Genomic DNA, 14,544 nt, shown 5'->3' on the forward strand with positions numbered 1-14,544 from the left:
ATCCCAGTTGAAAAGTCATTGTGTTAGTAGGACTTAATTACTCTACATTCATTCTCACATTTTACCATGACACATTTTCCTAAGAGTAGTCATTTTTTAATGCAACACCACATTTTCCTGAACATTGCTGTGGAAGAACCTGATGTCATATGGAAACAGGTGCACATATGTCTGCTTCCAAGCAAACGTGGTGAAGACTATGAGTGTCGCATCCAGTAACGCTGTCTTTGTTATTATGACAGTGCGGGCGTCGGAAGAACTGGAGTCTTCATAACACTAAGCATTGTTTTGGAAAGAATGAGATATGAAGGAGTTGTAGATATCTTCCAGACTGTCAAAATGTTAAGAACACAACGACCAGCCATGGTACAGACAGAGGTGAGAAAAATCTCCATGAGTTTGTCACATCTCAAGAACCAAATAATAGGTTTTATTAGCCAGGACCTCATAGAATCCAGAGACTTGACAACAGAACAAGATACAGGAAAATATTGTAGGAAAAATCCAGTTGTTTAGTACTTTTGAACCTCATTCTTTCCCCTCTGTGTATGCCATTTTATATATTTGGATCCTGGAAAGGCCCTAGAGACATTAATACCCCATATTCTCTCCTAATAACTGATAATGAAATTCTTATTTTTTTAGAATAATATGAGTTTGTGATATAGCCAGTCTGGCATACTGACTGTTCATTTCTAATGAGTGAGTGTTTCTGCTCCTCAAAAGGCCGCCAAATTATACAATTTATATGTATTCCTAAATTCATTACCCGCAATATCTTCCAAATTGTGATTTCAAAATAGTACAAGCATTTGGCTTGCACTGCCCAAAGCATGATGTCAGCCTGACAAACTTAATGGGTGCTGAGGGTAGCAGAGGGAAATTGAACGTTTAAAAACCCTTTAACATTTAGCCAAGCAACTTACTGTGACAACATAGGGAAGCAAATTCCATTTATTTTGCATTACCATTTTTATTATAAAAAAATGCACATTTAAGCAAAATAGAAACTATCTACTTTCAGCCCCATTGGCTACTGAAAATAACTTCCTTTTATGGCAAAAATTCTACTTTTTCTCTCTCCAACAATGCCCCAACTTATTCCAATATGACAATGTTCTTTCCTGTCTGAAAAAGGACATGTTTCAAGTTACTTTATTTTAATGTAGGCCGTTCTAGAACAGATAACCAGCAATCACACTGAATTAGGCCAAATGACACGGGTGTTTTTTGATATAGGCAGCCAGTCTTGATGCCACTTTCAGGGGATGAAAAGCTTGAAACTCCAGAGCCCTCTGTAAATGGCTTTATGTATCTACTATTCCTCACCCTTACTTAAATAATAACATCAGAAATGATGGTGGGTAATTCTGATTGCAGGTACTAAGGTCTACTATCTGAAACGATTTTTTTTATTGAAATTATTTTTTCAATAGCCCAGAAGATAAATGAATCCAGGTTTTTCTCAGGACAATGTGTGTCTGAATTAGCCTCTCTTTAATATTGCAAACTGAGAATAAGTTATCACAAATAAGCAGATAGTTGTAAAAGACAGCAGTGATATGTTCACATGTTCGGTATTGGTAATTGTTTGGTACTGCTTGGAGAAATGCTCACACTGTCTGGAAGATAATATTCACTCTAGCCATTACAACTTAGGAATAAGGAGACTATTTTAGTCAAACTGATTGGTGAAGTGAACAGACACCCCATGAGGCTGATCATTCTTTGCTCACTAAAACGGATCGATCATTGGATTGAATTAATTGATGAGAATAGTGATTTTGCCCCCATCCAGTTGTAACTGGTTTTGGAATTTGATTTTCATCTTTCTATTAAAATGTACTCACAGCCACTTGTCCTGTTTCTTCCCATGCTTGGTCTCTTGTAGGACCAGTACCAGTTCTGCTACCGAGCCGCACTGGAGTACCTGGGCAGCTTTGATCACTATGCAACGTAGAAACCCCTGACCCCCTTTGGGTTCTTACTGCAGGCCCTTCAGTATCCACGGAGTCTCTTCTGAGCCATACAGGGCACTCGAGAAGTCCTTCTTAACTTCTAGCTAACTACCACTTAGTGGGACTATTACAAACAAAACAAAATAAAAACAAACTCTTTTGGGTGGACCAAGAATTCACAGTTTAATAATCTAACCTGAAAAATAATAAAGAGAATCCTGACTGATGAGGCATCTGAAGGATTTTATTTACAGACACCTCAAGGATTCAAAATAAAGGGAAGAAGAAATCACAGCAAAGAACCACCATCTTGTTCAGGATTGCTTGTTAGGTGTGAGGAGAAATTGCCAGAGTCCTGCAGTTCAGTGCAAGATGTTTGCTGGTGTGGCTTCTCATAGGATAAAATGGACTCTGCTGCGACATCGCCCCTTCCCACCATACTGCTCATAATAACATTTCAGGGGGAATGGGGGGAAATGTTTAAAAAGAAAGTCTTTGATTTAGTTTTTTAGTATTGTAAAGATACTGCTGACCTGTGCTTCATTTTTAACTGTGTAAACTTTTTTTTAACAAAATGTATCATTCGATAAAGTGAATTTTAAAAAAAGATACATAACTCTTCATTTTTTATTTCCAAATTGTAGGTTTTTTTTAAGCTGTAGAACTGTTATCTGTAATATCTTGCTGTAGAAATAATCAAATAATTTGAACATTTGCACATTTTTGTGCAATATTCTTAATCTACAGTATTGGTCTTGTCAGATTACTTTTACACTTCTGTTCAGTTTTGGTTGGTAAGAAAGTACCCGTTCTCTTCAAACAGTAAAAGAGAAGTTCATTTTGTTTTGTTTTATTTTTGGAATCAACAGGGAGGCGCAAAGTATAAAGTTGCTGCTAACATATATACATATATATCCATATTTTACAGGGGTGTCTATGTATATATAGACAGTGTGTCCACACAAAAAGATAGATATAGCTATCATTCAGTTCTTCCATGATTTTGTTTTGTTTTTTGTTTTGTTTTTGTTTTTGTTTTTTTGGGTCTTTTTTTAGGTAGAAAAGCTATTATAAACATCTTTTTCAATTTGTTATTAATTTTATGACATATGGGTATTTCTTAATATCATAAAGTTTTAATTTTAAAGGAAATGAGGAATGCACATCAGTGATTGTCAAACCTCACCCCCTAATTTCCTACCCAGTCTCCCCCCACCCACCTACTCATATTCAGATATCCTTTGTTAGCCAGGCTTCCAACAAAGTTCAATATTTCTAACACTCTAGTGCAATAAAAAAATTAACTATCTAAGAGGTGTGCATGTGGGAAAGGTCAGTGCATATCCCTTTAGGAGGGGAGAATGTTGTAATATATCAGCTATCAAGTTGTTTAAAAACAATGTATTCAACCGTATATTGTCTATAGTATGTGCTATGAAACTTGCATTTATGATATGTAACAGGGGCAAAGCCAAACTCATGTTACTCTGTTCAGTCAGAAACATTTTGTGGCATACAGCACTCCTGGCAAGTGCTGTACTTTTCCTTTTGGTTTTAGTTATGCATTTAGAGTGCCTTATAATTGATGCCTATTTTAATAGCATTTCTTTTTAGCTTTTGGTTATTTTCATTAGTTGTTCATATATGTTACTCTTCCAATTAAAGCATTATCTGTTTACCACATGTACAAAAACTCTTTGAATAATATGCATTCCTAGTTTTCAACTAAGTCGGGGATGTTAGTGATTGTACCAGCCCAAAGCACTTGGATAATCAGGGCCCTTCCTTTCATGATTGCCAACATCAGGAAAAGCTACTTGTTTTATTTAGAATCCTTTCCAAATCTATTCTGTAACATTCAGTAACTACACCAAACTTATTTTAGTGATAAATATCATTGTCAACTTTGGAATATATGCACTAGTCCATTAGGATTTTTCTAAAAGGGGAAATTGAGCAACTGTTTATTTTCCAATATAATTCCAAATTTTCCAACAAAATTGCTATAGTAAGCCATGTATAATGGCATGAGTTTGCCGTATCTTATATGATTTTAAAGAACCCTCAAAATATCCAAGGAACTCCTAAAGAGTTTTGGTATAGATAGAATATTTTGGTTTAATTTTAACTTCATTGGTGTTCAGCATACAATACAAAGATTTTTGTTTTCCACATTTTACCATTACTAGTAGAATGAAATCCAAGAGACCAAACACTTGCAAGCATCTTATTTGAGCACTTTTGTATAAAAAAGAAAAAAAAAGGAAAAAAAAAAGAAAGAAAAAAAAATAATAATACTTAAAAAAAAAAAAAAAAGTATCTAGAAGGCTACCTCAGAATGAGACTCTCTAACCTACATCAGAACCAGAGAAGAATGTGCACTATGTGGATCTGTTGTTTTCTTTTACTTTGTATCTTTTGGAAATTTATCCAAGTGCCAGATTACTGAGTGCTGTGATTTTCATTTAGTGAAACAAAGGGGGTCAGACAGACTTGCAGACATGCCATGTTAGACATGTAGAATATGATGGTGTCTAACGCACAAAGACAACTGGCCAGTGAGCAGTTTCTCTCCCTGAAGTAAAAACTGTCCATTTGGCAAAGGGAAAGAGGAGAATAATCACAAGAAGAAAATCAATGGGATGCATACCATACAAACGAGGCGGAGACTAGGTATCTTACTGTTTAGGCGCTGTTCAGAGAACTAACTCCCTTACTGTCATTGATGTGCATTCCACTCTGTGCAACCATTCTAGTTTGATTTTCCCAGGTAAACATCTTTATCTACCATAACCATAAACTTTCAAGTTTCCAATTATTTTCATCATCATAACCAGTACGGTGCTATTATTTACCTATGTACGTGTAGTTATGTATAATTTTGTAATTAGTTACAATGGTAAAAAAAAAAATCAAAATATATAAAAAGTGATTTGTACAGAACTTTATTTTAGCTCTTTTTTAAAAATGATTTGCATGGTTAGACAACGGCGAGGACAGCCAGGGGAGGGAAGGGCCTCTAGGGAACTTTGCACTTTCTATACCTTTGTACTATGCACTGCCCTATTGATTCTACACCCAATAATGTTATTACTTGAACCCATCTGTAAGAAACTGCTTCAGAAATTCATTTGTGTGTATGTAAATAACACAACATCGATGCAGGAAGGGAAAAAATTCTTCAGTAACGTAGAGATTTTTTTCTTTCCTGTTTATTTTTGGGTTTGCCTTGTTTTAGTCCCTCCTTTTTATTTTTAATTCCCTTTTCTTTTTCCTTTATGGGCTTTGATTTCCTTGGGGTTTATGGGTGCCCTGATACTCCAGCAGAGATCAGAAGGCTACAGATCCATCCTATCCATCTGTATGTGGCTTTGCCATTCAAGCTTGGAGTGTCTTTACAAAGATAATAACAGTTGTGTTCTTTGCTCTCGTTTTGGATGCATAGACTGAAAAATTAAAAAAAAAAATAACTTGTAAAATGGCTTGTTAAAAAATACAATTACCTCTAATTAGTAGTACGCGTAAATGTTTTACAGAATGAAAGGCGTGCTTTTTATTTTCTTACTTCGTTACATTGGTGGCGAAAGAAGTCTGTATGAAAATCAGTTCTTTGCTGACACAAGTTCCATTTGTTACAAATGAATTCTAATAAAAATGTCAGTGTTATGCAGCCCTTGGCCTTTGCTTTTGTCCACTCAAGTGCTTTGGTTATCCCCTTTTCTCCTCTGGCTATCTGGTAAGTTCATTTGTACTAATAGTAATTCGGCTTACCAAGAGGCTGCTACCTACAGGTGCCTGCCTTGAGGTGAACACCTTTCACTGGTGAGCAAAGTGAGGCTTAGAAAAATAGTTTACTCAAGTTCATACAGGAAGAAGGAGGCCCTTTGTATCATTCAAAATAGAGCTCATGGGCAATCTTTAACTCTGTAGATGACCACTCTGTAAATTTAAGGATTTCGGCATATATTATCATCTTGAAACAACAGATATCTCTCACACATATAAAAGTAGCCCCATAATGTTAACTTCTTAAGCTTTTTGGAAAACTTCTTAATCTTCTTAACTTTTTAAGAAAATGGTTGGCCTGAATTGTTTTTTCAGTTATTCAATATTAAGGGTTAGAACTATTCTAGGCATTGAGATGCATATGGATATATAAGATGCTGCTGCTTGAGCAGAGACTACAGCCTAGGAAAAAAAGCTGGCATCAAAAAAATAATAAAAATACACTCTAACAAATGTTTTGAAGGAAAGTAGAGGATTCTTGAAGTTAGGACTTTGAATTGTTAGGGACAGGAAGTCTGATTCACCTTGGCTTACAAGGAAAGGAAAGTGTTGACACATGTACTAAAAGATTAGGAGTGCGCTCATAGGTAAAGAGTAGGAATACATTCCTAATCATTAGGCACAGCTGCATTTGGGGCTCAGGTGATGTCTCCCAGCCTGGTTTTGACTTTCTTACTGTCAGTTTTAAGCAAACTTTGTGTACCTGAAAGCTTCACCACAGGCGAGTAAGTGGAAGAATTTACTTTCCCAGTAACACATATAGAGGTTTTTGAATGGAATGGAGGCTTCTTGTCCGTCAGTGATGTGATTTGGGTTGAGTGCTCATCTCAAGATGCAGTTATGGATAGAAGAGAATGTGCTCATTGAGTTGTCAAAGGAGGGTTTAAGGTGGCTGTCACCTTGCTACATGCAAATGAATATGGTAGACCTACAGACTGCAAGTCAACCTGATGAGATAAGGTAAGGCAAAGCACAGGTATTTTTGGTATTAAAACTACTTGGTTGCCATGGAAATAGGGACTAAATCAATTATCCATATATGATTTTGGAAATCCTGATAGTGAATAGACAACTAGAGGCTTTTTTTTTTCTCCTTCATTTTTTCTCTCCACCTAATTGGCTTTTAATTTGCAGGTTTGACCACCCTACTGTTTGTGTAAGCACACAGTCCTTGGCCATAAAACAAGACAAAAAGTTCAAGGTGAATCATATTTGTAATTTTAATCACTGTGATGCCTTATTTTAATCAGATGTCTGAATGGAATGCCAAAGAAGACAAAATAGCTAATTTCACATGTAAACACACATGGAGATATTATTAGTTAATAATAATTTACTAAAAAAAAGACATGGAGACAAATGAAAATGAACACATAGTATCCAAAATCTTTGGGATGCAGCAAAAGCGGCTCTAACAGGGAAGTTTATAGCAATACAGGACTACCTCAAGAAGGTAGAAAAATCTGAAACAACTTAGACACAAAGGATGTAGAAAAAGAATAACAAACAAAGCCCAAAGGCAGTAGGAGGAAGGAAATAAAGATAAGAGCAGAAATAAAAACTAGAGAGAGACAGAGAGAGAACAGATCTTTGAAAAGATAAAATTGATAAATTGTTAGCCAGACTCATCAATATAAAAAGGAGAACTCAAAATCAGAAATGAAGGAAGAGAAATAACAACTGACACACAGAAATACCAAGAATTATGAGACTATTATGTAAAATTGCTTGATAAACTGGACAAGCTAGAAGATATGAATGAATTCCTAAAAATATATGAGCTCCTAAAACTGAATCAGGAAGAAATAGAAACTTTGAACAGAACAATTATTAGAAATGAAATTGAATCAGTGATAAAAAAAAAAAAATTCCCACAAACAAAAGTCTAGGACTAGATGGCTTCACAGGTGAATTCTACCAAACATTTTAAGAATTAATACCTGCTTTTCTCAAACTATTCCAAAAGATAATAAGGAAAGCTTCCAAACCCATTCTATGAGGCCAGCATTATCCCAATATCAAAACCAGATAAGTACACTATAAACAACAACGACAACACTATAGGCCAATATCTCTGAAGAACATTGATGAAAAAATCCTTAACAAAATACTGGCAAACCGAACTCCTATACCACAAACGAATAGGGTTTATTCCACAGATACAAGGGTGCTTCAATATTTGCAAATTAATCAATGTGATAATCACATTAACAAGAGAAAGGATGAAAAACGTATATTGTCTCATAGGTGGAGAAAAAAGCATTTGATAAAGTACAATATTCATTTATGATAAAAATCCTCAGCAAAGTAGATTTAGAGGGAACATATCTCAACATAACAAATGCTATACATGAAAAATCCACAGTTAACATCATAGTGGTAAAAAACTGAGAGCTTATCCCTTAAGATCAGGAACAAGACAAGCATGTCCACTCTCACCACTTTCACTTAATATAGTATTGGAAGTCCTAGATGAAGCAATAAGACAAGAAAAAGAAAAGATATCCATATTGGTAAAGAAGAAGTGAACCTGTTACTACCTATAGGTAACATGATTCTATATATACCAAATCCCCAAACTCCCCAAAAACCTAGAACTGATAAATGAATTCAGTAAAGTCACAGGATACAAAATTAATATACAGAAATGTGTTGCATTTCTATACATTAAGTAGTATAAAGTAGTATAAATTGTATAAAGTAACAAAGTAGTATAAAGAGAAATTAAGAAAACAATCATTTACAATTATACCAAAAAGAATAAAATACCTAGAAATAAAATTAACCACAGAAGTGAAAGTCCAAACTCTGAAAACCATAAAACACTACTAAGTTGAAGATGGCACAAGAAAATGTAAAGATATTCCAAGCTCATGGATTGGAAGAACTAATATTGTTAAATGTCCATATACCCAAAGCAATCTACGGATTTAGTGCAATCCCTATCAACACACAAATTGCATTTTAACAGAACTAGAACAATTTGTATAGAATCACAAAAGACCCCATGTAGCCAAAGCAATTTTGAGAAAGAACAAAGCTGTTGGTATCACAATTCCAAATTTTAAGATATACTACAAAGCTATAATAATCAAAACAATATAGTACTGACACAAAAATAGACACATAGATGATTGGAACAGAATAGAGATCCCTGAAATAAACCCACACTTATGTGGTCACTTAACCTATGACAAAGAAGACAAGAATATACAATGAAGATAAAACAGTATCTTTAATAAATGGTTCTGGGAAAACTATACAGCTACATGGAAAGGAATGAAACTGGGCCAGGATTTTTACACCATATACAAAAATAAACTCAAAATGGATTAAAAACCTAAATGTGAGACCTGACACCATAAAACTCCTAGAAGAACACATAGGCAGTAATTTCTTTGACATCATCCATAGAAACATTTTCTAGACATATCACCTCATGCAAGGATAATAAAAGCAAAAGTAACTACTAAGACTATACCATAATAAAAGTCTTTTGCACAGCAAAGAAAACAGAATGAAAAGGTAACCTACTGAATGGGAGAAGATATTTGCAATTGATTATCTGATAAAAGGTTAATATCCAAAATATATAAAGAACTTTCACAACTAAACACCAAAAAAAAAAAAAACCCAAATAAAAATGGGCCAACGAACTTAATAGACCTTTTTCATTTTATTTTTTTTAGACATTTTCCAAAGAAGACATAGAGATGGAGAACAGATACATGAAAATATGCTCAACATCATTCATCATCAGGGACATGCATATTGAAACCACAATGAGATATCATTTAACACCTGTCATAATAGAATAAAAAAGACAAGAAATATCAAGTATTAGTGAGGATGTGGAGAAAAAGGAACCCTCATGCACTGTTGGTGGGAATGCAAATAGATACAGCCACTGTGGAAAACAGTATAGAGTTCCCTCAAAAAATTAAAAATAGAAATACCATATGATCTAATAATTCCACTACTGAGCTTTTACCCTAAGAAAACAAAAACACTAATTCAAAAAAATATATATGCACCCATATGTTTATTACAGCATTATTTATTAATAGCCAAGATATGGAAGTGTCCATCCAAGTGTCCATCCATAGATGAATGGATGTTTGTGTGTGTGTGTGTGTGTGTGTGTGTGAGAGAGAGAGAGAGAGAGAGAGAGAGAGAGTGACTGTGATGGGATACTACTCAGCCAAAGAAAAGAATGAGATCTTGCCATTTGCAACAACATCGATGGGCCTAGAAGGTATAATTCTAAGTGAAATAAGTCAGTCAAAAATAAATACCACATGATTTCACTCATGTGTGGCATTTAAGAAAAAAATGAACAAATAAGGAAAAAACGAGACAAAAAGACTCTTAAATACCAAGAACAAACTGGCTGTTGCCAGAGGGAAGGTAGGTGGGGAGAATGGGTAATATAGAAAAAGTGGATTATGAGGTACAAACTTCCACTTACAGAATAAACAAGTCATGGAGATGAAAAGTAGGGAATATGGAATATAATCAAGGTGACTGTAACAACATTGTTTTGTGACAGATGGTGACTACACTTAATGCAATGAGCACTGATAGAATTATTGAATCATGTTGTATACTTGAAACTAATATAACATTGTATGTTAATCATACTTCAGTTAAAAAAAATTAAGAACTAAACACTAAAAAAAATGAAATGCTCTATTAACAAATGGCCAAAAGGATCTGAATAGTCATCTCACCCAAGAAGATATACAGATGGCAAACAAGCCTGTGAAAATATGGTCAATATCATTTGTTATTATGAATTGTAAATACCAGTGCATACCTCTTAGAATGGCAAAACTTCAAAACACTACAAACACCAAATGCTAGTGAGGAAGTGGAGAAACATGAACACTCATTCATTGCTTATGAGAATGCAAAGAAATACCGCTTCATTGGAGGACATTTTAGCAGTTTCTTACAGAGCTAAACCCATTTGTACCATACAATCCAGCAATCACTTTCCTTGATAATTACCCGAAGGAGCTGAGAGATTATGTCCACACAAAAAACTGTACAGAGATGTTTATAGCAGCTTTACTCATATTTGCCAGATCCTGAAGGTACTCAAGATGCATTTCAGCAGATGAATATACAAAGAAACATTGATACAAGCAGACAATGAATTATCATTTGGTGCTTTAAAAAAAAGCTTTTTTTTCTTTACTTTTCTGTAAAGTTATGGAAAGTTATGGAGGAGACTTAAATACCTACTGTTAAGTGATGGAATCAAATCTGGAGAAAGTACATACTGCATGATTTCAATTATATGACATTCTGGAAAAATCAAAACTATAAAGAGAATAAAAACATCAATAGTTTTGTGAGGGAGGGGAATGAATAAATACAATTCAGGGGATTTTTAGGGCACTGAAGTTATTCTATATCATGCTATACTGGTAGATACATGTCATTATACATTTGTCAAAACCCACAGAATGTACTATGCAGAATGAACCCTACTGTAAACTACTGACTTTGGGTAACTTTGGTGTTAATGTAAGTTCATCAATTTTAGGATATGTAATATTCTGATGTGAGATGTTTATAGTAGGTGAAATTATGCTTTTGGGGACAGGGGCTTTATGGGAATTCTCTGTACTCTATTAAATGTTGTTGTCAACCTAAAATTACTCAAAAATTCAAAGTCTATTTTTAAAAAGAAAAAAAAAATCAATAACTTCCTAATAATTACCTTAGGGATCTTTTACTTAATAATATGCTTAAACTTCATAACTTAAGAGAATTTCAATAAACTAAAATATAACTGTAAAAATATAAATCTGAAAAGTATTTACCTTTGCTTTTTAAAAGGCTTTTTGCAAATTCTAAGGAAATAAATTAGTAGGCAAGATCTATGAAATCTGAAATTGTAGAATATATAAATATTTCTAACAGAAAAATAAAAGTGGAAACAGCCTAAATTTCCAAACTAGGAAATGATTAAAGAAAAATACATATAAGTGAAATTGCATATAAGTAAAATTTTATACACACACATATATGCATGCACACACACACACCATAGTAACATGTGTAATACATTACCATTTAGCCATTAAATAACTAGTTTTTGTAAAAAAAAACACATGATGATATAAAAAAATGATTATAAAACATTTTTAAAGGAGGTATATTATAACATACATAAAATCAAAGAAAAACCTGGGGTAGAAATAATTGTCTTTAAATTAGGGTGCAACCAAAATTGTTTTGGTCTCTCCAGTTCTCCATTATCTTTTTTTTTTTTCCTACTCAAACTGGAAACAAAAGAGGTGAAATATAGTGACTTCTACTCTAGATTGGACTACTAAAGTAAATAATGTCTTGGGTTTGGACTGCATATAAATTAGAAGGATTTTTTTAAGTTTTTATTTAAATTCTAGTTAGTTAACATATATGGTAAAATTGATTTCACACATAGAATTTAGTGATCTGTCACTTACATATAATAGTGCTCATCACCAGTGCCCTCCTTAAAGGTTACAAGGATTTAAGTGTGTCTCATGGTCTTAGATTGTGATGCTAGCCCATCCACTAGGTTGAAACAGTGGATCATTGACTACCAAGACAGGCAAGCATAAGAGTATGAATGGATCAGTGCTGGATTTATATTATTCTTGGAAAACCAACTGAAGGTGCAAAGCCTATTGACTATGATAATGTCATATATCACAAAGAAAAGCAAAACCCCAGAACCAAAAAGACTTGGGTTAAAATCCACCTTCATCATTTATTAGCTTAATTGGTCCTAATCAAGTTACTTAATCTTCTCAGCCTTGCATTTCTCATCTATACAATGGAGATGAAATTATTTATCCTCCAGGCTTATATATAAATTTGAAATAATACACACAATACATACAAAAGTTATGATTCATGGACGATTTATGCTCATTGTTGATAAAACTCAGCATTTCCACTTTCCATTAAAAAGGTACATGTCTGTTAAAGAACAATACTGAAGAAGAAAAATAATAGTCACCTACAAAATATCTTGTCATACATTCATATGCAAAGTTTGATCTTTTTCCTGATTCTGGGTTACTCTTAAGATACAGAAAAATGGTCATTTCTGCAAAGTCATTCACAAATTACTGATCTCTCCCTTGTTGGATGCCAGGTTAATTACTGTGAAATAGACTTGCTTGCACCACGTTGGCGTTTGTATAATGCTGTGTGTTCCGGAGTGTTTTATAGCTCTTAATTATCATCCTCACAATATTGAGAAGTGGACCACTGCAACCTTCTTGGAGCAGTAATTATACCCTGGCACAGAAAGATGATCTACCTTGCATAAGGTAATTAACTGAAGAAGGGATTGAAGACTGCAGGGGGAATGGAGAACCCAGTATACTGAAATGTAAAGAAACACAAAATGGAAATCTTGAAGTCCAGCATCTAATTTCAGCTCTGCTACTCATACTGTAATCTGGGAAAGTCAGATAATCTCTCTGAATCTCATTTTATCATGTGAAAAATAATCAGAAGGACTCATAGATATTATTGAGATCTATATTCTAGGATTATAGTAGTCTAAAGTTTCATGAATGAGAACATATGTTGATATTTTTATCACTCAAAATGTGTCTTTATCATTAAAAAAGGCAACCAATAACCACCTGTAACACGTTGGACTCATTTGCCAAGAAGGAATAAAATTCAAGGTTGAAGGGAAAAGGGACCCTATGGAATTGTGTTTGACCTTTAAGAAACAGTCATCACATCTAGGGAACATCGAGTTTAGTGCAAGTCAACCAGGGAGTAAATCTTGCCTTCTCCATGTAATAGCTACATGATTTGGACAATTGACCTAATTTTACAAAGCCTCTTACCTCCTCTATAAAATAGAAACAGCACCTCTCTTATGAGGTTTTTTGTGAGGAGTGAAATGGATGGCATAGAATAAGGACAAGGTAAATAATAGCTAAGAATATTTTTGTTGCTTCTAGTAATGAAGGTAAAACATGGAAGGGCTGAACTTCTGATCATATATATACCAACATGGTAATCTGTAACATTTGAAAATACTTTTCTATATATTTGGTAAGAGCAGATTATTCTTTCTACTTCCTCTTTGAAATAATCTGAACTAGGAAAATATGTTCTAAGCTAACAAGGATCATCTTGGCATTCCAACTGCATTCTCTACAAGATGCTATTAACAAGGGGCTTGTGATTATTGATAAAGTCACCTGCATGGTCCTCTGGATTATTTGCTCCTTCCATTCTTTCATTTGTTCAACACTAATCATTAGCAAATACTCATCTCTTTCCCCTAACACTAGGCAAATGACACTGAAAATAACATAGAAAGCCTATGTTATTTTCAGACTAAAATGCTTCCAGACTAAGAAAGAAGCATTTTGACAACATATGATTGCAACAGAACAATATGAAATAAGTATGAATGGAATAATTCAATTCTACCCAAGAATGTCAGCTTAGACATCCTGTGCTCTGCAAACCTGCATTTCATCTTGAAAGATGAGTAGTATTCAATAAGTTGGACAAGTCTGGGAGTACATTTTAGGCAAAGAGAATAGTGTGCCAAAGAACAAAGATCAACATATCAGGTTAAGGGAATGATAAGGCTTTGGCATAACAGTTGCATAGAGACAGACAGTGTTAGCAATGGTAGAGGAACTATGTGTTCAGGAGTTGACCTTCACCATGGAACTAATCAGGTTCCATAGAATGGATTCATAAACACAAAAAGTTTCATGATAAACAAATGGAAAGACCAAAAACTCTTGGTCAGAATTTT

At 34.1% G+C, this 14,544-nt stretch overlaps 1 protein-coding gene across 36 annotated transcripts in view; it reads left to right on the top strand.

Annotated features, from left to right (window-relative positions):
• The window catches only part of PTPRD (protein tyrosine phosphatase receptor type D), a 2,222,827-nt gene extending 2,217,199 nt beyond the window's left edge, over positions 1 to 5,628 (top strand). For all 36 annotated transcript variants that reach the window (XM_058695363.1, XM_058695354.1, XM_058695368.1 and 33 more), the window contains 2 exons: positions 243 to 378; positions 1,892 to 5,628. In XM_058695363.1, the coding sequence (XP_058551346.1) occupies positions 243 to 378; positions 1,892 to 1,960 (205 nt within the window). In that variant the 3' untranslated portion in view covers positions 1,961 to 5,628. The remainder of the gene's footprint in view (positions 1 to 242; positions 379 to 1,891) is intronic.
• Positions 5,629 to 14,544: the final 8,916 nt, after the last annotated feature.

This window comes from Neofelis nebulosa, chromosome 12 (genome assembly GCF_028018385.1).
Source record: "Neofelis nebulosa isolate mNeoNeb1 chromosome 12, mNeoNeb1.pri, whole genome shotgun sequence".
NCBI lineage: Eukaryota > Metazoa > Chordata > Mammalia > Carnivora > Felidae > Neofelis > Neofelis nebulosa.